The 27,323-nt window shown below is 30.3% G+C and overlaps 6 protein-coding genes across 7 annotated transcripts in view; 3 read left to right on the top strand and 3 right to left on the bottom strand.

Annotated features, from left to right (window-relative positions):
* LOC139989657 (short-chain-enoyl-CoA hydratase) overlaps nt 1–27,323 on the bottom strand; it is an 80,096-nt gene that overhangs the window by 5,027 nt on the left and 47,746 nt on the right. The window lies entirely within an intron of this gene.
* Cdc5 (cell division cycle protein 21) lies at nt 617–4,769 on the top strand. The gene is made up of 11 exons (XM_072008126.1): nt 617–808; nt 889–1,154; nt 1,237–1,367; nt 1,437–1,939; nt 2,012–2,186; nt 2,257–2,691; nt 2,779–2,897; nt 3,432–3,596; nt 3,663–3,770; nt 3,845–4,018; nt 4,106–4,769. The coding sequence occupies exons 1-11, from the start codon at nt 764–766 to the stop codon at nt 4,325–4,327; spliced, it is 2,343 nt and encodes a 780-aa protein (XP_071864227.1). The 5' UTR covers nt 617–763; the 3' UTR covers nt 4,328–4,769.
* LOC139989644 (DNA-dependent protein kinase catalytic subunit) lies at nt 4,944–18,180 on the bottom strand. Its single transcript, XM_072008120.1, has 16 exons — nt 17,947–18,180; nt 17,708–17,844; nt 17,381–17,562; nt 17,155–17,317; nt 16,957–17,072; nt 16,502–16,894; nt 16,243–16,424; nt 15,919–16,172; nt 13,540–15,839; nt 13,131–13,475; nt 12,904–13,056; nt 8,799–12,815; nt 6,375–8,711; nt 5,593–6,289; nt 5,303–5,505; nt 4,944–5,240 (listed from the first exon to the last, which is right to left on the bottom strand). Exons 2-16 carry the CDS (start codon nt 17,832–17,834, stop codon nt 5,163–5,165), a joined length of 11,547 nt encoding a protein of 3,848 aa, XP_071864221.1. The 5' UTR covers nt 17,835–17,844; nt 17,947–18,180; the 3' UTR covers nt 4,944–5,162.
* On the top strand, nt 19,181–21,638 carry LOC139989655 (phosphoserine aminotransferase). Its single transcript, XM_072008145.1, has 8 exons — nt 19,181–19,326; nt 19,918–20,048; nt 20,201–20,313; nt 20,444–20,605; nt 20,681–20,775; nt 20,871–21,040; nt 21,124–21,384; nt 21,516–21,638. Exons 1-8 carry the CDS (start codon nt 19,252–19,254, stop codon nt 21,622–21,624), a joined length of 1,116 nt encoding a protein of 371 aa, XP_071864246.1. The 5' UTR covers nt 19,181–19,251; the 3' UTR covers nt 21,625–21,638.
* Mesh1 (Metazoan SpoT homolog-1) lies at nt 21,809–22,849 on the bottom strand. Its single transcript, XM_072008154.1, has 3 exons — nt 22,533–22,849; nt 22,095–22,426; nt 21,809–22,034 (listed from the first exon to the last, which is right to left on the bottom strand). Exons 1-3 carry the CDS (start codon nt 22,729–22,731, stop codon nt 21,903–21,905), a joined length of 663 nt encoding a protein of 220 aa, XP_071864255.1. The 5' UTR covers nt 22,732–22,849; the 3' UTR covers nt 21,809–21,902.
* LOC139989658 (zinc finger protein 830) lies at nt 23,155–25,027 on the top strand. Of its 2 annotated transcripts, XM_072008153.1 has the most exons (4): nt 23,155–23,286; nt 23,512–23,975; nt 24,048–24,217; nt 24,291–25,027. In XM_072008153.1, exons 2-4 carry the CDS (start codon nt 23,520–23,522, stop codon nt 24,430–24,432), a joined length of 768 nt encoding a protein of 255 aa, XP_071864254.1. In that variant the 5' UTR covers nt 23,155–23,286; nt 23,512–23,519; the 3' UTR covers nt 24,433–25,027. The 2 variants fall into 2 exon arrangements, with proteins under 2 accessions (XP_071864254.1, XP_071864253.1); XM_072008152.1 differs by lacking the exon at nt 23,155–23,286 and having other exon boundaries at nt 23,357–23,975.

The raw sequence follows: 27,323 nt of genomic DNA, 5'->3' as shown, positions 1-27,323 counted from the left end.
TACTGCAGGATATTTATGATTCAAATTGTGCAGATATAATTTACTGAACAAATATTTTTTTATTTATTGTATGTGTAATTCATGCGTGTATTGAATATGTTGAATATATATGTATATCCAAAATCTCTCTCTGAAGTTTACGTATAGTTCCTGTTCATACATTTATTATAATAATAAATAATTTACAATTCGCTTATCGTATGCGTGAAACGCTATGCTGTACACCTTAAATTACCTCTATATTTAAAACTATATTCACAATTCAAAACCAACTTGAAATCTGGAATCAGTTTTAAATACAGCTTGTTGTTGTCTTTTATATAATTCTCTATACTTTAATCAGAAGATCAGATGTTATGAAACATTTGAGATAATTGTCTTAATTAATTAACTATTAAACAATAAAACATAGTTCAATAAACTTTCAGTTCTGTCTATATATTGTAATATTTTATCTGTAATTTATAGATCTTTTATTTTTTCTATAAACATATACTATTCTTCAAAATCATAAGAGCATTTTTATTGGATATATATATAAATGTCGGATTCTATTCTGTATCTGCTTTTAAAAAAATTGTATTAATATTTTTGTCGCCGCTTTCCACTGGTGTCTCTGACATCGCAATTTCCTCTTTGATGTTACTGTCGCTAATTTATAGCTCTAATGAGGTTGTTATTAATTATCAAATAAATAGGGATAATCAGTGAAAAGTTTTCAATTTTTATTGCTTTTTGGATGGTATTAAAAAATATATAAAAAATGCCGCGTATTATGATAAAAGGTGGAGTTTGGCGGAATACGGAGGTAAGGATTGATTTCTAACCTGTATTTACATTTTGATTATATCAGAGATGATTTTTTCTGTAAATATTTTGTATTTTTAGGATGAGATTTTAAAAGCTGCTGTAATGAAATATGGCAAAAATCAATGGAGTCGAATAGCATCACTTTTGCATAGAAAGTCTGCTAAGCAATGCAAAGCGCGTTGGTTTGAATGGTTAGACCCAAGCATTAAAAAAACAGAATGGAGCAGAGAAGAAGACGAAAAGCTTCTTCATCTTGCAAAATTAATGCCTACCCAATGGAGAACAATTGCGCCAATTATAGGACGAACAGCTGCACAATGCTTAGAACGTTACGAATATTTGTTGTGAGTTAAATGTATTTTATAAATTTAAACTAACATGTTTCTGAAAATGAATTTTTCATTTTTTGCTATTATACCATGTTAGGGATCAAGCTCAAAAAAAGGAAGAGGGAGATGATGCTGCAGATGATCCTCGTAAACTAAAACCAGGAGAAATTGATCCAAATCCAGAAACAAAACCAGCTAGGCCTGATCCTAAGGACATGGATGAAGATGGTAAGCTTTCCATTTTACAGGCTATTATTTTCTGTTATATGTAAGAACAATAAAATTAGTAATTTTCAGAATTGGAAATGTTGTCTGAGGCACGTGCCAGACTTGCAAACACACAGGGTAAAAAGGCAAAACGTAAAGCCAGAGAGAAACAGTTAGAGGAAGCTCGTAGGCTTGCTGCTTTACAAAAACGTAGAGAGTTGAGAGCTGCTGGTATTACTGTATCACAAAAGAATAAGCGCAAACGCGGTGTTAATTACAATTCTGAGATTCCGTTTGAGAAACGACCAGCACCCGGATTTTATGATACGTCTAATGAGCATGTAGATCCGCTTGCTATTGATTTCTCAAAAATGAGACAGCAACATTTAGATGGTGAATTGAGACAAGAAAAGGAAGAAATGGAACGCAGAAAAGACAAACAGAAGTTGAAACAACGTAAAGAAAACGATATTCCAATGGGAATGTTGAATAATGAAGAGCCAATAAAAAAGAGGAGTAAACTTGTTTTACCAGAACCACAGATATCTGACCAAGAATTACAGCAAGTAGTTAAGCTTGGTAGAGCATCAGAGGTATCTAGTTAATATATTTTATTATTTTGTTTAAAATATATAAGAATTTATATTTTATGTTATCTGTAATAGGTTGCTCGTGAAGTTGCAACAGAAAGTGGCATCACACTATCAGATAGTTTATTAGCTGATTATTCTTTACCAACTAATGCAGCTGTAACTCCACGTACTCCAGCCGCTGCAGATAGAATACTTCAAGAAGCTCAAAATGTTATGGCTCTTACTCATGTTGATACTCCATTAAAAGGTTGGTGTAATTGTATGTGGAAAAAACCATATATCTAAGATATTAATTTTATTGCTTTATTTGCACACAGGTGGATTGAATACTCCATTAAATAATTCTGATTTTACTGGTGTTGTACCTTCCATGAACGCTGTGGCAACTCCCAACACAATTTTGGCTACGCCATTCCGATCTCAGCGTAGTGATGGAACTCCAGCTAATTCATTTAACACACCAACATCTACACGAACGCAAAACGGAGTTTTAGCAGCTACACCGGTTCGTGACAAGCTCAGCATTAATCCAAATGAAAATATGGACGGATCGGAGACTCCATTAATTCAAAAGCAAGTAAAAGAACAGTTGCGTGCTGGATTGAGTGCGCTTCCAACACCGCGTAATGATTATGAAATAGTAGTTCCTGAAGGTGAAACAAAAAACGAAGATATTACTTCAACCACGACGGAAATTGTAGAAGATCAAGCTGATATAGATGCTAGGCAACAACAAGAATTAATAGAACAAAGTATATAATAGATTATCGCTGAAGTATAAATGTATATTCTTTACTAGAAAAATTATTTATGTATTAATATTGTATTCTGTTTTACAGGAAAAAAGGAATTATCTAGGAGGTCGCAAGTTATACAACGAGATTTACCACGACCAGTTGATGTAAATATGAATATTTTGAGGCCATTTATGGATACTCCATTAACAGATTTGCAAAGGGTATGTTCATATAATCGTCAAATATATGTATGATGTACATAATAATTATATATGTGGTATTTAAAAAAAACTGTTCAATATTAACCCATTTGCATCCAAGCGCGGATTAATCCGCGCGCTGCGACTGTTTTTTTTTTTTTTATTTCCATTTTAATCTAAATAATTTTTTCTTAAATAAATAGTTTTTACTTTTTTCGTTTGTTGTAAAGAATGTAAGATGTGATGTTTGCGAAGTAACATTGTCTACCAATCGTTTTGAACAGTAAATTTTCGATAAACTCCATGAAAAATTCGGATGTCATTTACTGCACCTACGATCGACTGCGCGCGGTGATAGGGACCAGTCCTCTTAAGTAGGACCATGATGCAAATGGGTTAATACATAGAAAACACACTATACTGTGTAAAATAGTAAACCTTAGTAAACATAGGTTGAAAGCTCAACCATATATATATCACATAAATATTGAGTGGTTTTTCTTAACACCCTGTATATAACGATCATATAACAACTACTAATAAATATGATTCTAGGCAGAAGAACTGATTAAAAGAGAAATGATTACCATGCTACAGTATGACGCATTACAAAATCCGGCACAACAAAATCGTAAAGGTTCCTCAAATTCAATAATTCAAGCTCAAGCTTACCTTGAGCAACATCCGTACGTTAATTTTGAAAAAGAAGAACTTACTGCTGTAAGATATTTTTTACTTTATTGTGAAATTATAATGCTGCTTAATTTTAATGAACATTTCATATAGGCAAAGAAGCTTTTAACTGATGAAATGGGTGTAGTAAAAGAAGGTATGGCGCATGGAGAATTAAGTTCGGATTCTTATACAACTGTATGGGAAGAATGTTTGTCAGAGGTACTAACATATTTTCCATGCTTAAAACATTTTTGATTTGATAAATATATTTATTTGCTTCTTTATTTTATTAGATATTATATCTGGAAACACAAAAACGATACACACGAGCAACGTTAGCTTCAAAAAAAGATAGAGTAGAAGCATGCGAAAGAAAATTAGAAGAGAATCGCATGCATATGACTGGTGAAGCCAAACGGGCAGCAAGAATGGAAAAAAAATTAAAAGTCCTTACTGGTGGATACCAGGTTGGTGATCTTATTTTCAGTACGAAAGATACATATTTTAAAATATATACATATAATTAATTAATACGCTAACTTTCTTTATTACAGACTAGGGCACAAGTATTAACAAAACAATTACATGATCTATGGGAACAAATAGAACAAGCACATTTGGAGCTTTCAACATTCAAATTTTTACAAACACAGGAAGAAGCAGCCGTGCCGAGACGAGTAAATGCACTTATGGAAGATGTTAATAGACAAACTGAACGAGAACGCGTACTGCAAGGACGATATGCACAACTGCAAGATCAGCTGCATCAATGTTAAATAATTTCCAGATGACTTATTGTAATATATTATACCGCAAATATTGTAAACGCTTTGAGAAATACAAAAAATTAATTTCTATAAAAATTCACTAAACAAGTTTAAACAAACAAAAATTTTTAAGGATCTCAATTTTGTATAATGGAATGCCATTATATTATTTCGAATTATAACTGACGATTCAGCTCATTAGAGCGGAGATAATTTAATGTGAATATAATTTATTGTATGTAAGAGTTAGTATTATAGAATAGTTGTTAAATGAAGAAAGTAAATTGTAAATTCTATATTTTTACCTGATTTAGCAGTTTATCTGATCAGCAATTTTAATAATTTCATGGAGAAATTTTAGATGTTTACAATTTACAACTTCTATTACAGTGCAATTTATTTAAAAATTGCGAACATAAAAATTAATAATACTGATGCGTAACGTAATTACGTATTCGACAAAAAGTTAAAAATTATGTGAAGACAATATAATACTGTATTAAATATCGTAGTTTTTTAATAAACGATCAATCATTAAGAATGAAAATTTATTATTAATTTAAAGAACTAAGTATTATTAATAAATAATATTATTATTTAGAGAATGTAATTACTCGCATAATAATAAATTATAAAATGAAGGAAAGTGTATAAAATATATTTAAAAATATTACAAAATTCTAATTCTTACAAACATAAACATTTTAAAGAAATTGACTTATTTTCATTAGTTTCTTATTTAAGCAATAATTTAAAAAGTACTATTTTCATAAAAAAAAACTACATTATAATCGAAATTATATCATAAATATATACTATAAAAATATAAATTTAATTACTTCTTTTAAAGCCACGGTTTCCATCCTACGTGCGTACGACCCAGAATATTTAAATCGGTTGCTTGATCCAGCAAACATTCGATCTAAAAATTTAGAGAATCTTATTGCTAAATGATCACAACAATAAAATTTTTTAAAGGATTACCTGCTCCTCAAGAGTTAAAAAGCCATTCAGTTTTGCTCGTGTTCGTTTGATGTCATCATCCCCGGTAACTATAGCGTAATATCTATCGAAATATTTATCATGATGTTGCTCTTTTAGTTGATCTAGTGTAATCAAAGATGGTTTAATCCCATTCAACTTCTTCGTAACTGCTTCGATCTTTCTTATTGGTACCCATTTAACATCTATAATTTGCATAAAATAAAAGTAGTCACGTGCTATTCTCTATTTAAGAATTAAAATAGTTCATCTTATACATAATTAAAAACTACCTGTAATATCTTCTTCACTTTCTCTTAATGTTTTGTTAACGTGTTCAGTCCAATTTAAAGGTTCATGAACGAAAACGTCCATACAAGACAGAATAGGTCCTTGTTCGTTTCTCACTGCTTGTAATGTATGTATCATTATCGTTTTCAAAAGATCCTTTTCGGTGAAAGGCTTCAATAAGCCTAGGATTTGGGGTGTTAAGCGAAAAGGCATTAATTCTGGTATTCTTTGGTCAACACCAGCATCAAAGGCTAGCCCAAAGTCGATACCTAAACAACGCCCTGAATCGATAACAATAAGAGTGTTTTCCAAATGCCGATCACCAATGCCTAAGATCCAATGTGCAATACACATAGTAGCATACGAAGTAATAAAATTTCGACGCATTGTAATAAAACTTTCTATGGATGGACATAATACAGTCAATGTTTTGCGTAAACTGTTCCATTCGGTTTTACCAATAAATTCGTTCATTTTACTAGTCACTTCTGAGGCGTTGTACTTTACTGTTGCTTCCTTGTATTTTTCATGCAGCTGTTTAGAAGGAGCAACGTTTTGAATCCATTCTTGATAGAGTTTACTTATAGAATCGTATCGTTCTATCTCTTGCTTTGACAGTGTGAAATTTATTAACTCTTGCAAAGATCTTGTGTTATCTACCCATTGTATAAGACCCACTGTTTTAGATAAGGGAATCACCTGCATTGAAAAAGTTAATTCCCTTTTTAATATTGACTTCTTACTATTCTTTAATATTCTGTGAATTATTTAGAAAAGTACTCACCTGATAGGTATCAATAGATAATTGTCTTTGTCTACAAGCTGCATCAATTTGTAATGTCTTGTTCATAATGGTAAACAATTGCTGTAATCTTTGATCTTGTCGTAGATCTTCTCCAAATTTTGTCAGAAAATGATAGTCCTTTGCATCATTACCAATCATAGTAATCCGAATAGGTTTGCGCATTGACCACATAACTCTTATAGTTGAGTCAAACTTTAAAATTTTTGCATGATACTGAGGCATAGGTTTTCTATTGCCAGTATACTGACCAGGTATCTCCACATCTCTTTCAGGAAAGTTGAATAACCATGGACTGTAATCTTGCAATCTATCTTTATTATTACTTTTATCTTGCTTAATAAGTGATATTTTAATTTTTTCGATTATCCTGTCCACCCATAATTTAATTTCTTCAGTTTTTTTATTTTCTAACTCCTTTATCATATTTTTATAGGGTGCAATCTTATTGAAGATGTTCCCTGGTTTTGGATCATGTTTGTTCTCTCGTAGATTTGGATATACTTTCTTTAGAAATATATCTATAGCCGTAGCTGTTCCCAGAGATAAATTTTTTTTAAATTCAATTAAATAGTGTCGTAAATATAATTCTGGTTTGACTACATAATGCAGCGCTGTCAAAAATCGATCGATTTCCGGTCTATTGTAAAGGATTTGGCGAATTTCATAAGTACTAGTTTCATTTAAGAGAGCAGGGTTTGTCTCCATTGTCAAACGAAATGTGTAAATAACTGCATTAGGATAAGCCTCAACAATCCGTTTAAGAACAGGTATAATTAAAGGAGCAATTGACGTTCCTAAATGGGAAAATAGTTGGGCTTGCCAAGAGAGAAACAGCCAAATTTGAATACTTTCAATCTCTTTCATAAAAATATCCTTTGTTTCTTGATCGTTGAAATATTCAGGTTTTAACAAACAGGGAAAATAGTGGGCTGCCTCAAGAGATCCATAACTCATTGCTTTCAATATAGAATGAATAAATTCTTTACTTAACTGAATATCATGTGTACCATGCGATAATCTGTCATAGCAATACTTTGCAAGACTGAAATAACATTCCTTAATATTCTTAGTCGTCATATCACAGCACGTTTTCAAATTATTAAAGCTATAAGTTTCCAGTGTATTTCTAATGCTAGATAACTCATTATTCTCGGCGTTTATTTCTTTCAAAATTATAGTATTTCCTCTTAACAATTCTGCGAACGTTTCGTTTTCTTCACTAAACTTTACGATCTTCGATGCTATCATACTAATTTGCTTCCGACTACTAACATTCGTAGTGTCAACAATAGAGTTTTGTCGTAAAAGATCGTGACAATGTTTCCAAGAAGAAGAGTAGTGTGATAGCTTTTTTTTCATGTCCGTTTCAATATCTCCCATCAGGTATTTCAATTTTCCACAAAATAATAAAAACTCATTGAAAAAGATTGACGGAGCTTCTACACTTTGTTCCACTTGTCGTAAATAATTTTTTGCTATGTATTTGTTCTTCTGATTTATCGATGCCTCAACCATCTTCAATCTCATATTAAAGGTAATTGTGCGTAGTCTATACATAATCGAATTTTCGTTTTCATCGGGATTACTGTCTGAATCGTTCGGTATTAAACTCTCATTCCATTCCTTCAATTTGTCATCAAGTAATTTATCAATAAAATAAGTCCTATAAGACGTTAATTTATCCCATGGGAGTATAGCGTCTAGTGATGAAGGCATACTGTTATCCCAGAACTTTAATATCTCGTTTAAATCGCGCGATGATTCAGCCGATTTCAAAATTTTTATAAATTTATTTACATCGTTGATGATTCGCAACTTCTGTAGCTTGCAAATTCTTAATTGCGTAGAAAGCGGATGAAGTCTGATCCATTGTTCCCTTATCTCATCAGAGGAGTTCAATAAAAATTCACGGGCAACTTCTAATTGATTATGCAAAAAAAATATCGAACATTCTTCCCCAAAGAATCGTTTCATGTGTTTTGTTTTTGTTGTGTCATTCAGCCAAGATTCCATGATTTTGAAGTCATTTTGGAATTCCTCAGTATTGTCTTCATTTATCAGTTTACGGACATGAACAGCAAACACCCAGGAGAACATCCAATCTTTCCATGGATTATTCCAAATGTTATCTAAATTTCTATCAAGCTTGCCCTTTATCTGTTTGTCAATTTCATGCCAGCTGCATAAATTACTTAGGCATTCAAACAAGCCTTGAAGACAATGCTCCTTCACTAATTCTGATTCCGTTCCATAAGCTTCCTCATATGCTAGCTTTGCTCTTTCCCATTTGTTAGATACTTGGGCAAATGATGCGATCTAAAATTTTGAGAGAACTGATTTAAAAAAGGATAATCGATTTCATTATCATCATTTACTATAAGATAAATATATTCATATACATACTTGCATATCTTTATTTGTAATATGATTTTGAAAAATGCTAAGAACTGTATCAACATCATTCATAGATTTATAAAGATTCGTTAAAAGCAACCATTTAGAGGATGAGTCATCCACATTTTCCCGTCGTATCTTTTTTTTAGGTGGTCTGTAAATACTTGTCTCATGAATCAAATTTTCCTCTAAAACGAGTGATCCAAGGAAGTTTAAACTATTCGACCTCGAGGCCTTCGTAATGATTTCTGGTGTACAACCTGTTATAGAAGCATTCAATAATATTTCTAAAATTGCAGTTATAGTGGAATTACTATTTTGTTCATTTTCCATAATATGTTCCATACTGTCTACAAGTTTTTCCGTAAAACTACTCTGTCTGCAGTTTTCAATTAATGAGCAAACAATATTGACTATTAAATCTTTACAAATCAACTGATCATTCTTTGCTAACTGTTGCAATGGTTCGATCAGTGTAGCATGTGATATTTCAATATCTGGAAAATCACCAATTCTATACTTTCTATACAATTTTACACTGCTTCTTTGCCGCACGCCTTCTTCTTTTATCATTTCCGCGTGCTGTATATTTCTTTTAATCTCTTTCTGTCTTATAGCTGCAGAAATATCACTTGCACTGCTTAAAAATCGTTTCGACTTTTTATTATAGGCAGGTTGTGGTACTTTTGGTACTTCAAATGTATTATCTACTCCTAGATTAATAGACATTGCAATAGATGTATCGTTAACGTAAGTCGGCTCGAAATTAAGCTCCTGAGTTGCTTGAAGCATTAATTGTGAATTATGCGATGTCGTGTGTGTAGAATCAAAGGACATATATGATAATGTAGTGTTCATTTGAGTGAATGTTTGATTCATTTGACTAGCTAAGGATGGAGCAAAAAGCGGAGCCTTTGATCCAAAATTCTTTGTCCTCCATAAGAGAGCTATTTTGTAGTCTCTATAACTGCAATCATGCAAAGGTTCAAATATCTTTTGTGTATAATTATTTGATTTCTTTATAAGATCTGTAATAAGTAAAAATATGAATGGTAAGAAATTTTGACCAGCATTGGGAGTATATATATCTACTGCTTCAAGCAACCTTTCTTTACAAGTATTTGTTAATTTTGCATCTTGCGTCCAAAAGTTTAGTATCATTTCTTGTAATGTTTCAGTAGGATCCAATATACCATTAAGTAATATTTCTTTGCTGATATGCATTAACTCCTTTATCTCATTATTTCCAGAACTGTCTCCTGCATATTTCTTATAAATATTTATAAATATACCATAAGCGATTTCTCTGTATTCAGAAAGTTTATGCTTTGTATAAGGTGGTACTAATATTATAAATGACAGTATATTTGGAGGAGGTAGAACATGAACTAAAGAATGGATAATTTTTAATGTTATTTTCTCACAGGGTAAAATTTTATTTGTTAATAAATCATGAAGCTTCATGTAAGCTAACTCCTTCACTATTTGATCTGTAGTAAAATTTGGTATGCATAATAAAAATATTTCTAAACCATTTGACTTGCCTTGAAAATCTACTCTAAATATACTTCTTTTAACAAAATCAAAATAATCCATTGCCGCAATCGGGTAATTTTTACATAATGCACGAATGCATTTCATCTGTCTGTTCTCGCATTTCGTTTGCATCTGTCTCAATATACTTCGAATTGTATCAATTATAGTGCACCTTTTGTTTGCTAATGTATTATCATCGTTCAGAGATTTCAAGATTAAACCATAGCATTCACAACATTGTAAAATTGTTTCTTCATCATCCTGCCATTTTTTTAAAGATCTTTCCAGAAATTCTAAGATATCATTTCTTTGAATAATGTCTGGTCCCATGCCATTAATGAAACAGATTAATATTAAATATACTGTAGCTCCGGGTGCAGTACTTATCTTATCACTTAAATTTTTAGGTAGCTTCAAATAAGGATGCCATACTTCGAGTACAGTTTTTACCATGTTCATGTTGTAATTATAAATAGATTTAGAAATTTTGTCGGTTTTCGTTACTATTACCTTCTGGATCAATGTCTCCCATAGCTGTTGAATTGCATCTTTATTCTGATCAAAAGTAGATTCGTTTAATCTTTGAAGAGAAGTTTGCCAATCAATTAACATTTCTATAACATCAACAATAATATAATTTAATTGGTTTCTCTTCAAATATGAATATGTTGCATGCATTATTGGCTGAAGGAAAAATTTTGCATAAGGCTGAAACACAGTCTGCATATTCAAGATAACTTTTAACATAAACAATCTGACATTATTATAATTTGTTGTTGTAATAGAACTAAGAAAACATTTTAACCACTTTGGCACTGTAATAGTGTCATCAGTAGGTGGTACAGATATTTTTTCTTCTATCATATGACTCAGAACTCCACAAATAGAAGCCATACATTCATGATTATTTAGTTCATCATTTTCAAATGTTAAACTCATACTTTCCTTTTTACCAGTGCTATCATGTTTATTTCGTACTATGGTTTCATTAAAATCGTAAGCATTTATATCTTCAGTTAAACTACAGGAAGATAAATCATAACTATATATATATGAGTAATGACTAGATGCTTGTCTTTGTTTTATTCTCTTTCTTATATTAACTAATCTTTTACGATACTTTGGATTTTCAGCAACTGTCTGTTGAAAATTATATTGCTTCTGGCAATCTACAATATTCTCCCAAATCAATTGCTCTTTTTTCCTGTTCTCAATAAAAATACTTGCATAAGCGTCTTCATCCTTTTTTATATTAGATACAATGGCTATGGAACAATTATATGCAGAACAATGCAACAATCTTGTTGTTTCTTTAAGCTCAGGCTCATGTGTCCTTAACATACGTACATTTAACGCATTGCTGTATAAACTGTGTAAAAGTTCTTTTCCAGTAACCACATTATCAATAGCATTTCGAGTAATCACACTCTCAGCATTATCTATGTCCCAGATTTGTAATTTTGCAAACATAATTGCAACAAGATCATAACATCCTATTTTTGATACCATAAGTTGTTTTATGTCTGAAGTACCTCCAACCAAGCTTTGACAAATAACTGTATATATTTCTTTAATATTTGTTTCAAAGAATTGATTTATTTCAGTAGTTTTGCAAAATTCAAATGATGGTAAAAGAAATCTATGTAACACATCAAACCTTTCATTTGTTAAGTTCATAAATAATTTGTATGCTGCTTGCAAAGATTTCACAGCGTAATCAGTGGTAATAGAATCAAAGTACTTTTGTAAATATTCATTAGTTGTTTCATTACACAGGTATTTAGCAATACCAGTTGCAAATAAAATAATGGTTTCAAATACTATCACCGATTTAGTGACTGGTAATAACATTACCAATTTGTGGAAACAGTTAGTAATTTTTAAAGCTTTCACATTCTTCTGAGAAAAATCATTTGGACACACATCGAGTCTATTATTCTTCAAATTACGTAAAATAGCAAGTACTTCTGGTTTTGTATCAGTCATATCAGTTAGACAAACCAGAAAATTATGAAGGATATATATCTTATATTCTATATCTAAATTGTCCATTAGCTGATCAAGAATCCACATATAAAAATCTTTACTTAAAGACGATACTTCTATTGGTTTGTGCTTTAAATGGACTGCAATACCAAGAATATTTATTAATTTTTGTCTTCTATCTTCTAAATTATTTATTACACTTTCAAATATTGTGAATTTTTTAATAACTGTATCCACTAATATTTCTACACAATCATGTAACTCCTTTTTATACCGTTGTACAAACAGAAATAATTGCTCCATTATCATTAGAAGAGTAGACGGATCTCGTTGCAATAAATCATTAAATATTTCAATAGATTTTTCTACATCCTTTAATATGTATCTAAATATCTCGTATTTAAATGTAGTGAAAAAATATACACCATGTTTCATTTTTTTATCACCAAATCCCAGCATTGTATCATTTTCAATGAATTCAATTAACATTCTTGTCATTGAAAACTGCAAATATAATTTTATAAAATATTTTCAATATGATAAAAGATTTTCAATATATGATACTTTCTATTTGTATATTTGGATAATATACCTCGTAATGAATAAGTGAAAATTCCATTAAAATTTCTAGATAATCTTTTCCTGATGGTTTTATAGTTACATAAATAAGTTCTCCTAATGATTCTCTTACTAACGCCTTGAAAATACGTGTAACTATATCCTGTCGATTAATCAACTCTTTCATCTATAAAACAATATTAATAATTATAAATAATATGATGTACTGAAAAAGCAATATTACGTATATGTATTATATACCTTATCTAATTGATTAAGGATATTATGACGATCCAAAAAACTTAAACCTCCAACATATTGTTTAAGTTCAGTAAAATTCTTTTTACCATAAATAATGTTATCTAATACTGCAAAATCGTATATATGTTTCTCCACGTATATCAATAGTTCACATTTAAGTAGGTGTAACAAAGAAGTATTATTTTTATGCATTATAGACTGTAACAAGTTTCCCATAATTACGAAAAGTTCTTCTGTAATTTCAAGATTTTTTAAATCAAACCCTATTACTTGTGGGCACATTATACATTTTGCAATTAACTCAAAAAAATCTTTATTGAAGAAGAAATCTGGAATGAAATTGCCCTGAAATTGAAAAATGAAAAATTGAAATCTTAATATAAAATTTTTTAGAGAATAATTTACTTACATCAAAATTCAATAAAATTTGTGTAAAATCGAATATATTCAATATTGTTTTACATTGCAATGTTTGTAGATCTTCAATCTCTTTCGATAATATTATTAGATTATCTTCCTTATTCTCTATTTTAATTCTATTTATCACATGAATAAAATTCCTAGCGCAATTAAAAATTTCATCTTTTTGCGAATTTGAATTATCAAATAAACATTGTATATTCAATAAATCGCCTTTTATTAACCAAATGTAACAATCCAAAGTCCTTAAAAAAGGCAGTATGCCATTAACAGGTAGATTTTCTATTTTTGGCAATTCACTTAAAATTATACGATTAAACGTTTCAATTCCGTATGTATCGATATAATTATTTATTATTGTTTTAGCTGAGTCACAATCTGCTACATGTTCAGAAAGTTTTACAACCAGTTCCATACATTTTATCCGACAATGTTGATCTAAACAACCACATTGTGTGAGCAACCACTTTACAGCATCGATTAAAGTTGAACCTTCAAATTCATAAGGTTTCCTACGATTATGATGTTCTGCGTTTAACAGATTTTTCTTTGCTATTAGAACTCTCTCAACATGATTAAGAGCATTAATGATTGATGGATCACTACAACCATCTAAGCTTTTAATGAAACTGTATAAAATTTCCAACCAATATATAGATACAATTGTCTCATCTTCACGTAGAATGCTATAAATATGATTAAAAGCCGTTGCGCCTGCTATTCGTTTAGAGGTAGAAGGATGCAGAGCAAAATTTGTCATTTTATTTATGACTTTATAAATATTCGACTGACTTATTGCAGCATTATCAGACTGTCTTATGGACCATTTAATAAATTCGGCCAAGCATATCCCAGAAAATTCTCTAAGAGACGAATTGGCTTCATCACATAGACCTTTGAACAGCAAATCGAGAAAATATGTAGTAGGTAGAGATTCAAGCATAAATTTTGAGCTTAACCAGTGAGTTAGCTGTAGCATTAAAGGATAAAAAATTTGTCTCGCTGCTTCTTCGTAATCGCAGCCCAAATTTAATAAGGCTGGACATAACATTGTATAGAGAGAAACGAATCGATCTGGACTGGATACTAAGTATTGTGATGTTTTGCCAAGAACGTACATTACTATCGAATGAAGTACTTCACAGGCAATTACCTTCGTCCGTCTATCCCCAGAATTTTGAGCCAATAATATTATTCTGGGCAAAATTTTATCAAAATGGATATCCACTTGTGTATCAGAAAAGGTCAATGAGTATTTGAGTAAGTCTTTCTTGTCCCAAGTAGCTCCTGTGTTCATAGATTTTTTATATATGAAATCCATTATTATATTTGTATCAAGCGAAGCGATAAACAACAAAACTCTCATCTGAAATCTTTCTAAAGTGTTCTCATCGTCTCTTAATATTATTCGTTTAATAACTTTTCGCTCGGTTTTTATGATATCTTGTAGAAATTCTACAGAACTTTCACCACTGTGTAAATATGGTTCCAAAAATGGTACTATTTCTTGTAAAAACATAGCTGTGATTCGATTATCAAAATGATTTGTCCATTTTTCTAATGTGTTTAAAGCTTTACAAGCTAATTCAAAGTCACTTATACCAACTGTAAAGGCAATCTTAAATGTTGGAATTGTACTGTTCAGTATCTTTTCTACATATAACATTGGTACATCTAGAATTAAGTGCACGCATGTAGTTAATAATTCATTGGAAAATGTAGGAATCAAATTCAATACGTTCATTATATACTTATTTAACATTTCTAATGTTTCTGTTTCAATCTCATCGCTACTTAAACCACAAATATGTTTAGATATTGCGTGTACTAATTTATAAAAACCCGACACTAAATGATTTTTGTGAGATTTACTAATAACTTTTAATAAGAATTTGTGTATTGTATTTATGAATAAAGAGGTGTCTAAGCTGTTAATTATATCGACATATAAATCTGCGATATTAACGAACGTTCGAAAATCTGCTTCATTTTCAGCAATTTGAGAAAAGGCTGCATCTGAAAATATATTATCTTCTTTCGTTTTTGTGCTCAGATTTAATTTGTCGATTAATGCGGTCCCCACATGCATAGTTGAATCAATTACATATTGTACAGTTTCTCCGCTATATTTGAAATCTTTGCTATATTTGTTTTGATCTAACAGTTGTAGCCATAAAGGCAAATAATCTTTATAGCACAGTGGTCGTTCTGGTAGATTATTCAATCCTCGTTGTAATTCAGCATCAACGAATAAAGTATGCGAACAGGTCCACACTACTCCATTATAAACTAAATATTTAAACACATTATGTAAAAAATACTAAAATATTAAATTTCATTTATGAATATTTATCAAATATATACTTACTTAAATTATATAAAAATTCATCTAACAGGTTTCTATTAATTGTCATAATATTAACGATCGTATTTATCAATAAGGATACAGCAAAATTCTGGTTAGATACAGGGAATTCAGGAAATCTCTTAATTAAAAGAATACTAAGCTTTGTGATTATATTAATTTGATCAATTGAAAGATCGGATGTATGTAATATTATTTCTGAAAGAGCTTCTTGATAATTGCAAATACTTTCTAAGTGTATTTTTTCTATATCATCTCTGCAAAATTAAGAGCATTAATAAATTTATATTATGAAATATTTGAAAGAAGCAAATATATAATTGATACCTTGAACAGAGTGGCATAGCACAATTAGCTATCAAAGAAAACATATTTTTCACATCATTATTAGTAAGATATATCTTACATGGTGCAGCTATTTGACTAAATCCATATATAATATAACATAGCATATTTGAATTTACATGATGACTGCTCCTTAATTGTTCCTCAAAAAGATTTTTGAAATACTAGAACATAATAAATATTAAAATATTATAGATATTGTCAAATTCTATATAAACTATTCTACAAAATAGATAGTTACCAGGAATATTGCTTTATCATCCTCAGATGATTTGTGTTTTAAAATATGTCCAATTACACTATAAAATTTTCTTAAAGCATATTGTCCACATTGACTGCATTTTACATTTTTATCTTGGGCTACATTTGTCAATAAATTATACCAGTATTTGTAATCGCAATAAACAAGATCACCAAACACATCTATATGTCTGGACAACAAATTAATTGCAGATCTCATTGAAACTTTTTTAACTGAGTATTTTTGTGGATTGCTTAATTCTTTGACCCATGTGTATAGTTCCTTATAATACTTTTCTTCTATCTTTTCTGTAAGCCTTGTCAATATATTTGAAAGAGCATCCAAATATACTTGAAATATATCAAGTGAATGGGACATAGTTTGTGGATTATACTAAAATTTTTAATGTAAGAATGAAAATTTTTTCTTCAAAGATATTAAACAATAAAATCTACCTGCTTGATGAAATCATTCCTTAACTGCTGGAAAATTTTATGATATTCTTGTGTCTCTGAAACTTCTGGACAATGTTTTGCGATTGTTCCAAGTACAGAAAATAATAAGCTTCTTTCTGTAAAAAGTTAAAATTATTGTTTTTATAATTTTAAATTATTTTCATGTAAAATAAATTTGTTTATATATTCTAATTCTACCTTTAATGTTAACAAAACAGAATAAGGATACAAATTCTTCTACAGTTTTATCTAATTCAATTTCATATTCCTCAAAACTTGCTATCAACTTATTAAATGTATTGCAAGCAGCATTTTGAATAAGTGCTGAACAACGTGTTTTAAGTGCCTGTTGGCATACATTCTACAAACAAACAAAGCTTTAATGTGCTCTGTAAATATCCATGAAATAACATTCATATTATACCTTTGTTCCAACTATATATGGTATAAATATATCACAGAACTGTTCTATGATAAATTCAAGAAGATGAAATGCTTCTTTAACTGCCTTATCAAAACCTTTCTCAGGTTTGTACTTCCCAAGTTCATTATTAAGAAAAGAAAGTAAACCTTTCTTTTTATCAAATAATATAGATAGCATCAATTCTGGAGACAAAAATTGCAAATATTAAATGTTAGTATTTAAAATACAGTTACATATATTTCTTCTACAAAATAAATACAATATTTTACTGTAGTATTAAAAAATAAGATCTATGCTTTATGATATATAATAAGATTTATTACATACCACTATCATCTTTCGCTATATTTTGAAAGTATGTTTTACTGTCTTTCAAAATTTCCGTTAAATTTGTGCTGTTTCTTTCTTTAACAGCTCTTTCAAAAATATCCATAAACGATTTAAACGATTCCATGTTCTAGCAACTTGTATAAATCAAGTATAATTTAGTGATTGAATTTTGATTGACATAATATAAAATCTTTTTATATGTCTACTTCGTATATCGTGTATTGCTTTAAGTCTACCTGTAAAAATATGATGATATTGTGTTCTGACTAAATATTACAGAAAAGTATACAACGTATAATATGACGTAAAAATATATAGCTAACTAACTACGTAGTAATAATATATTACAATTAATTATTATAACAAAGACCATTTTGTAATTGAATTATTTTAAATATTTTATTAAATAATTAAAATGACGCGAAGAAACGCTTTATTATCACATGCATCGCATTGTACAACAAATAGTGTACGAAATTAAGTACATATATATATAAAGTTCCTGGAATAAACATATATATATGTGTGTTTATTCCAGGAACTTTATCATTTATGATCTATGATCAAAATTAAAACTTTTGGGATTATCTATTTCATTTTTATATATATTATGAATTACATATTGTGAAATCACAATTAATTATTAATTATTAATCATTAATAGTTTACATTGATAACCACAAAATCTGAATCTAATCACGTGTTAGTCACATAGGTCAGTTTCGTAATCAGTAGATAAAACATTGCTGGGGGCATTATCAGAGGAATCTTTAAAGAGCACAAAATATATTATAATATTGTTTTATTTATGGAAATATAATTGTTATATTAGTTCTACTCTATTTTGTAACAGGTACTAATATAATATTTTTACACAATAAAAAAGATACATATGCAGATTCAAGGAAGGACAAAAATTGTCTAAATCATTACTATCTCTTCAGAATACAATTATTGCAAAATAGTGATCAATCCTTTAACATTAGTTTTAATACATTTCCGCAGCTTCGTTTGACAAAGCGAATTTCAGTAATCATATCATTATAAAAGAACAAATTATTAAGACCTAAATCCACATTCCTTGCTCATAAAGACCCGTTGAACAGGTCTTCATACTACGCATAAAGCAAAATAAAAGAACATATCAAATGTGTGCATACAATGTTTAGTATTGACACGGTTTATTAATTTTATCTTTATCTGAATAAATTTTAAGAATTCACAGCAGTCAGTTGCATAAAGTGGTTACAAAGAAAACAGAAAGGTGTAAAGAGAAAGTACAAGTACGTGATGCAACGAAAAAGAAAAGGCTCCGATTTATAACGATCTATAACTGTGCAGAGTGTTTAGAAATCAATAATTTTTGGTGTATAACATCGAAAGTAATGCAAAAAGTGACTACACAACATAAAGAGCGATAATTTAGTACGATAAGCCTGCCAGAGTGTATACGAGATATCGAGGCACGGAGAGTTGAAACTATTTTCTTTATCAAATTCAGTTCAGTATCAGCCTTCGAGTAAGACAGTAGAGATCTCGCAATGAGTAATCATACCAATATTTTAGAGAACAAAGTGATCAATTTTGGTGCCGGACCAGGCAAACTTCCGGAACAGGTAACACTGAAATTATTACATATTTTAATCGAGCCTACTATTTTTAGTCTTCCAATTTTACTTTTTCTCCATTTTTTAAAATAAAGACATTATGTTAATATTAGTTCATAGATCATAGGAAAAGATGAATTATAGAAATAGAAATATGATTCATGAAAGGTGAAGATATTTCTCTTTTTTTCTTTTATTTCCATAGGCTCGTGTGTATTAATTGACATTTACATAAATATTATGATCTTCAATATCATTCACTTAATATTTCTTGTCAAACTGTTTCTGAAATGCTTTTTTTCAATTAGGATTATTTTTATTTGCATGTAGTCATTCATGTAAGATATTACAAGCAATTTGATAATACTTTTATTATATATATTATACGACTTATTAATTCGTTGAATTAAAATTAATCAAATTTATTTCTTCAGTTATCACGCACGTTTAATATCGTCAATATTAATGATAATAAATATTGAATTAATCTATACATCTCAACATGAGGTATTTTTTCCTTTCAAGATTAATTTTTTGTTTATATTCATGTCTCTCTTCATCAGGAATAAATTACTGTGTAACGGTATGTTTCTTTTGCAGGTATTAATACAAGTACAACGAGAATTGCTCGCCTATGGTAATACTCAAATCAGTATTTTGGAATTGAGTCACAGATCAGCTGAGTTCAAAAGCGTTATTGAAAATGCACAAGCAACGTTGCGAGAAATACTGTAAGTTATTATGAAAATATAAGAAATATAATTTTCTTTTGAACAATAACTCTCGTTAATCAGTCTCGAGTAATATTAGAAAGCATCTATGAGTAACTTCTAGCGTTGATACATGTTTCTAAACGAAATAACGAATGGTTTAAATTTTACAGACACGTACCCGATAATTATAAAATTTTGTTTATGCAAGGGGGTGGAACAGGTATATTTGCCGCTGTTCCTTTAAATATGATGGCAACTGATACCGCAGACTATTTAGTAACTGGTACATTTTTAAACATTGTTCTGCGCTATAAAATATACAACCTACCAATACCAACAATAGATATAATAATCATTATCTAAAAATAAAAGTAGATAGTTTCTTGTATTTTAACGTAAATTCAATTTTCGAGGCACGTGGTCGGCCAAAGCGGCGAAAGAAGCGGCCAAGTATGGCAAAGTGAATTTGGTCTTGCCACAAACTACGAAATACACGGAAGTTCCTGATCCATCTACTTGGAATCTGAATCCCAATGCGTCTTATGTTTACTATTGTGCAAACGAAACAATTCACGGTAACTAAATAATAATACAAAAAATCAAAACAATAGCCTCAATGTGAATAATCAGAAAGTATCTCATTATTTCAGGAATTGAGTTTAATTATATCCCTGAAACGAACGGAGTACCACTGGTCGTTGATATGTCATCGAATATACTTACAAGACCTTTCGACGTTTCGAAAGTACGTAATATTTATCCTGATAAATATTAAGTATAATAATGAGTAGATAAATTATCATAATACCGATTAATTGATTATTATAATATATCTTTCAGTTTGCTGTAATATTTGCTGGTGCGCAGAAAAATATCGGTCCGGCTGGTGTGACTCTCGTGATAGTGAGAGATGATGTTCTCGGTCATGCTTCGAAGTTCTGTCCAATAATGTTCGATTTCACTGTTTTGGCAGCTGATAACTCTATACACAATACACCACCGGTATTTCAGTAAGTATTTGTATAATAATGAATTCTGTATATAAATAAGAAAATATTTTAAATTTTTATTGCCAATTTATATGGACTTTTAGAATATACGTAGTTGGGCTAGTTTTCAAATGGATCAAAGAACACGGTGGTGTTGAGGGGATGGAGAAACTGGCAATTGCAAAGAGTCAAAAGATATACGACATGATCAACAACTCAAATGGTTTCTATTCATGTCCAGTTAAATCCGACGTAAGGAGTAGAATGAATGTGCCATTTAGGATAGGCAAAAACGATGAACAATTAGAAAAAGAGTTTCTATCTGGTGCGAGTGCACGTGGAATGCTTCAATTGAAAGGTCACAGGTCAGTAAAAGTGGAAAATAAAACTTGTATGTATCATATATATACGTTAAAAATTATACGAACTATGTTTTACACACACATACTGTTGTTTTATTATCTTTTAAATTAAGCCTAATAATATTTAATTACAGATCAGTAGGTGGAATTCGAGCGTCTATGTATAACGCTGTTACTGTGGAGGAAGTAGAAGCATTGGCAAAATATATGATGTGGTTCTATGACAAATATAATAAAAATTAGGAAATTAAAATATATTTACTGGATACATTATTTGGTTAAGAATAACTTGTATGAATGTATAAGACATACAGAATATCATTACAAGATCTGTCAACCTTTTGTATATCTTATAAAATTTGTATGTCAATAAAAAATATATCTAATATAAAAACTTCTATTATCTTTCTATAAATATCATGTAATATTATATAATATTTAATGTTTCAAATATATTTTTACCCTTTTCTACATTTTGCAATGTTTAATTTAAAAATTATTGTTTTAATAAAACATTAACATTATGATATCAATGGCCTTTTACATGTACAATTTTCTCTATCTTGAGATACCTTCTTCGCAAATATTAGATCTAGCTCTCTTTCTAGATTAAAATTAGTTCTACGACATCCATCAACCACAGCTTTGGCCCACTGTAATTAATATTTCTTACAGAATTGATTAATATTTACCTTAACTGAGTCTTCCATTACCTTAAAGTATTCTTTTACTCTATCTTCTGACCAACCAACTGGTATAGCTTTTTGAAGATCTCTTAAATTATACAATTTATCTGCTAGCTTTATCAATTTAGCTTTATGACTGCATTTAGGGGCATTCTCTATTTGTAATCTTTTACGTTCTACTTTTGGTAAGCTTTTATCATCGGTTAGTTCCTTAACAATGTTACGAACCTCTGTACCAAATTGAGTTTCTATCTCCTCAAATGTAGTATCAGTATCTTCTACAGTATCATGTAAAAGAGCTGCTATAATTACAACAGGATCATGAATATTACCTTCTTGTACCAAAATATTTGCTACTCCTAAAAAATATTTTCACAGCATGTTATAATTTAAAATTACGATTATATACTTGTTTTGTTTGATATTTGTTTTATAAAACAAACTTGTTTTTAAAATTTTACAAACCTATTGGGTGATTTATATATGGTGTTTCGTTTTCATCCTTTCTCCTCTGATCCTTATGTTTTATTGCTGCAAAATTGGCACATTTGATTACTATTGATAACAATTCTGCATTAGTCAATTCTCTGGAACATAATTTGCAAGATCCGACTACAGTCAATGGATCGTGATTGACACATGATACAGAAATATCATTCTCCATGTTTGATCTGTTGCGTTATGCCACAATTTTTCACCTTGTGTCTTATAATTAAATTTAAAAGAATTATTGATATTAATATTGGATATTATAGCAATAGAGAGAGAGCTTAATGCTTTTAATAAATAAAATTTATAAATACATTTTTCCGAACAAATAATTTTTTAAGAATTATAAAAATTATAAAACATACAACAGTTATAAAATATATTCTTTTATTTAATAATATTACTCTACAATGAGAAAAGGTTATAAATATATAAAAATAATTCTCTCTACTAGACGTAGTTTAGAAATTATTTTGATTGCATCAATTAATGTTAGTTAATTTTAAAACTTGACAATAGAGGAGCTACAGATACCTAACAAGAAGCGCACAAAACATAACCTAAACATTGTGAATTGTGTTTGTTACTTAAGAGCGTAATTTATTTCTGAAAATGTCACTCAAAAGGAAATTAACACAAGATGATTTACGTAAAGCTATGAGTGAACACAAAAAGAAAATAGGAGCTGTTAAAAAAATTGAATCGCCGCTGGCAAAATATCCTTTTTATTGTGGTTTTATATATTTTAATATTTTTTTTCTATATAGTTCGTTTTGCATTATATTGTTTTAATTTTTGTTTTTTAATAACAAAATTTTGTTAATATTCTATATACTTAAGAGTAATAAAAGTTAAGTATATTTTGCATAAAATTATCATTTCAAAAAATAACATTTTAGAGACTAAAATATTTTTGAAGAATCCTTAACCATGGTAAACACATATACAGATGCAGGACAACTTATGTGTATTTTATGCAAGACCATTGTACGCAGCGAGGCAGTTTGGCCAGTACATTTAAACTCAAAGACTCATAAGGAAAATATCATATTAGCAAAGAAAACAAAACTAGAAACAAATCCTACAAAAGTTCAAACGTTTAAGAGGCCTACGTCTCCTTCACAAGAATCATCAACAAATAAGAAAATAAAGGGTATATTAAAAAATTCTACACAGTCAGCACAAGTTCTGTCAAGTTTACCATCAGATTTCTTTGATAATCCTAAACAAGTCAATTGCACTATACCATCAAGTACTCCTATAATAACACAACAATCTGAGAATGATAAAGAACCTGTACATGAAAAAGATTTGAAAAATGTAGAGGTAGAGGAGGAAAAAGAAAAAGAGAGAGGCAAAGATACAAATCAACCACCTCTTCCAGAAGGATTTTTTGATGATCCAGTTTTAGATGCTAAAGTAAGATCATTGTACAAGAATTTTCTGTAGTAATATAATGTTAAGTTGAGTAGTTTATGTGGGGATTTTTAGGTGCGTAACGTAGAATATAAAAATCCTATAGAAGAGGAATGGGAGAAGTTCCAGAAAGAAATTAAAGAGGAAGCGGCACAGTCTGCGCAAATTATTGCAGATGACCAAGAAGAAGCAACAACAGAAAGACAATTAGATGAAATAGAGGAACAAATAAGACATTGGTCTAGGTAATTTAAATCACAGTGAATTTAATTGACTCGATATAGATCATAATGAATGAACGAAATATTATTTTGCTAGGGTAATGGATCTTGTGAAACGTAAGGAACAGGTGCAGGCTACTGACAGAAAACAAAAAAATACAGATGAAGATGTATCCAGCGAAGACGAAACCGATTTCGATGAATTCCTCGATTGGAGGGCCAAAAATTCTTATAAATGAAATTTCTAATTAATGTACAGTATTTATGACTTTGTAAATATATATTTGAATAATTTCAAAAGTACTTTTGGAGGTACGGAAAGTAACATCCAGAAAGTTGTATCAATTAAGTTTTCATATAAAATTCTGGACATTGTTTGTATAAAAAAAAAAAAACAAAAAAGAAAAAAAATAGAAAAGAATAGAAAAATGTTTGTCACTCCTGTTTGAGGAAGAAAACGAGTCTACAATTTGTACAGTGTATTAAGATTTTATTAAAACGAATTCAAAGAGTCAGAATATAATTAAGTTTCAAATACAATTGTTATAGATTATTAATTTATCCGTTACAAGCTATAATATGAAATGTATAATATAAAGGGTACAAGGTAGGCTAAGCCGCTAGTAAAATAGTGTGAGTAGTATATTGCCAAAAATTTAACAATATCCACTTTCGTTACATACCAGACATTATAAAATATTGAAAATCGAAAAATGAGAGACTCGCATACTCGTTTTTTACCCGCACCCATCCACGCGCAGTAGCTAGGAAATTCTACAATATGTACCTAATCGCTAATTAAAAGTTTCTCGCGTGAGTTTCATCTAACATCTGCGTCGAACGATATTACGTTATAATCTCTGAAAAGTTACGTTTCCGTAAGATTCCACTTTGCTATCTAGAAATCCTGCATTTTAAATACTCTTAGTGTTTTACAACGTAGCATGTAATCGTGTAGAGCTTAATTTTTATTTTTACATGATTTTACTTCTTTTTTTTCTTTTTGTAATCGAGAAGCGAGACCTACATTTTACGACTATATCGTATTTGTGTATCTGTATACCATATGTATATAAATATCTCGAGACGAGTATATAATAATTCTTTCTTTTTCTTTTTTTTTTTTTTTTTTTACGTTATTTATTCTAAATCGAATCACAACATTTCTTCATCGCGAACCGTCCAACGATCATAGTAATCGAACATTAAGAGACGGATCATTGAATTTAAGCACAAAATGCGATCAGACGAAACTTCTAAGCTTATCCTTAATATATGTTAATTCTACAGAAGCTCAAACGTGCGTACACGCTACGTAGTCCCATAAAAGCAGGCGGTGCCGATGATTACATTAATTCGTTACAATAATATTACTAATGTTCAGAAGAAATGAATACTGGACCTTAACGATATTCATTGAACGATCGTTTATAATACAATCGAATAAATTGTGTTGGATACGAAAGGGTTACGCAGGCAAGGCTGTGTAACAAGAAATTTTTACAAAATCACGAAAGTCTCGGCTGAAAGATCGCTTCCTAAGGACGTTTTATATATTTATTATATATGCATGTATATTGTAATTCGACAAAGCACTGACGAAGATAGTTCCTCGCGGACCGACGATCTTTCATTTCGATCTTTTCATCTTTGATCAATTTGATTCGGATTCAGCATCGACAAAGGTATTGTCTAATTTTTTGATTTAGGGATGTTCTATCGTTGTCAGTAAGAATTATCGGGTTCTTGTGTTTCTTGTTGCGTCTTCCGGTTTTTCGAAGTGTTCTGTTAGTTTCTATTGAACGCGACGAACGCGGAAGAAAGTAGCGTCGTCGATCGAGTTACCCACAAAGTTATCAAAAGTGGTCACTAGTTGAACTTTATAAGATGATTTACTTGAACAGTGATGAGTACATATACAAGTACTTATGTAGTTGGTATCGTCACAGAGAGTTCGTTTGGGCATCAAAAACCGATTTTGTCGGAACGACGTAGTCCCACGTGAACGAGAAGTAATCCAAACACTTCCCCATATTTGGATTACAGTATCGTTCTTCCGTGTATCTATAAACTGTAACAGTTCAGAGAACAACAGCTTGCCTTGATTTCTCGGACGATTCTATTATTAAAAATCGATCCAGGATCACAAGAGGATTCTTAAGCGACTTTCTTTACAAGAAGTACGGACTTGCTGTCCCATGATCGATGATACTGGACAATTTTCCGAACGATTCCTGTTTCTCTTCCTCTGTATCCTTAAGTTTCATGTCCCTGATTCGAAGTTCCTTATATAGTCGTTTCACGAATCTATATAACATTGAAAGGTATGTTTCTCAAAGGAACGAAGATTTCTTGTTGGAATAGATCGAAACGATCGACTGTGATAAATGAATCGAGACGAATCAACGATTTGATTGATCGTTAGGTATTCGGAAGGAGAATACGAAGGAAGAAGAGAATTTAACGAGAAAAGAAGGATGAAACGTTAATTAGTCGTAAGTTTCCATATCTTGGATCGTTATCGACGATTATACGAGAAACAGAGCAAAATCGTTTACTCTTCCTATGTAGGAAACGTTTCTTTGGATCGGAGGGCGCGATGAAGAGCGGAACATTTCATCGTTTTACGATACAAGAGATTTTACAAAAGTGAGCGAGTGTCTTTGTGTGATAAAGACGAGGCACACTGCTTGTCTCTTCGTTAATTTTCCTTTGTTTTGTTTTCGTTATCATTAAAGCGGAGGGAAACTAACGACTCGAGAAAAGCATCTTAATCGATACTGCTCTAAATCGCGTTAATTATTATACTAGAGATATTCTTACAAGCGAACGATTACTTTCCACAGAGCTGTATTATAAATCGAAGATTGTTTCAATGGACATTTCGTCGAGATACAAAGAACGCGATATATCGAGTCTTGGTTACTTAATTAGATATGGAACACTGGAGGGTACGTTCTATCCGAAAACTGAAACCTTCCCCGAATTTCGTTTGCGGATCAGATCGAACCCTCCTCGTTATCCTCTTAAATCCTTATCTAATAAACATTTGCTCGTCTCTCTTGTTCACAAAACGCAGCTGCATTCTTTCTTATTTTGTCTGCTTTTTTTACATATTTTTTTCTCATAT

The sequence above is a fragment of the Bombus fervidus genome, chromosome 8 (assembly GCF_041682495.2).
Source record: "Bombus fervidus isolate BK054 chromosome 8, iyBomFerv1, whole genome shotgun sequence".
In the NCBI taxonomy this organism is placed as follows: domain Eukaryota; kingdom Metazoa; phylum Arthropoda; class Insecta; order Hymenoptera; family Apidae; genus Bombus; species Bombus fervidus.
Note: the sequence above shows the minus strand (reverse complement) of the source record. Positions and strands in the feature narration are given on the sequence as shown.

Coding starts and splice junctions, on each gene's coding strand:
- LOC139989658 (XM_072008152.1), top strand. CDS start 23,487: ATGGTAAACACATATACAGATGCAGGACAACTTATGTGTATTTTATGC. Junction 23,976..24,047: donor ATCCAGTTTTAGATGCTAAA/GTAAGATCATTG, acceptor GGGGATTTTTAG/GTGCGTAACGTAGAATATAA. Junction 24,218..24,290: donor CAAATAAGACATTGGTCTAG/GTAATTTAAATC, acceptor TTATTTTGCTAG/GGTAATGGATCTTGTGAAAC.
- Cdc5 (XM_072008126.1), top strand. CDS start 764: ATGCCGCGTATTATGATAAAAGGTGGAGTTTGGCGGAATACGGAG. Junction 1,155..1,236: donor GAACGTTACGAATATTTGTT/GTGAGTTAAATG, acceptor ATACCATGTTAG/GGATCAAGCTCAAAAAAAGG. Junction 3,597..3,662: donor AAAAAGAAGAACTTACTGCT/GTAAGATATTTT, acceptor CATTTCATATAG/GCAAAGAAGCTTTTAACTGA.
- LOC139989644 (XM_072008120.1), bottom strand. CDS start 17,834: ATGGAATCGTTTAAATCGTTTATGGATATTTTTGAAAGAGCTGTTAAA. Junction 16,425..16,501: donor ATGATAAAGCAATATTCCTG/GTAACTATCTAT, acceptor ATTATGTTCTAG/TATTTCAAAAATCTTTTTGA. Junction 13,057..13,130: donor TCCTTAATCAATTAGATAAG/GTATATAATACA, acceptor ATTGTTTTATAG/ATGAAAGAGTTGATTAATCG.
- Mesh1 (XM_072008154.1), bottom strand. CDS start 22,731: ATGGAGAATGATATTTCTGTATCATGTGTCAATCACGATCCATTGACT. Junction 22,427..22,532: donor ATATATAAATCACCCAATAG/GTTTGTAAAATT, acceptor AATATTTTTTAG/GAGTAGCAAATATTTTGGTA. Junction 22,035..22,094: donor GAGTAAAAGAATACTTTAAG/GTAATGGAAGAC, acceptor TATTAATTACAG/TGGGCCAAAGCTGTGGTTGA.
- LOC139989655 (XM_072008145.1), top strand. CDS start 19,252: ATGAGTAATCATACCAATATTTTAGAGAACAAAGTGATCAATTTTGGT. Junction 20,049..20,200: donor GCAACGTTGCGAGAAATACT/GTAAGTTATTAT, acceptor TAAATTTTACAG/ACACGTACCCGATAATTATA. Junction 21,385..21,515: donor CTTCAATTGAAAGGTCACAG/GTCAGTAAAAGT, acceptor ATTTAATTACAG/ATCAGTAGGTGGAATTCGAG.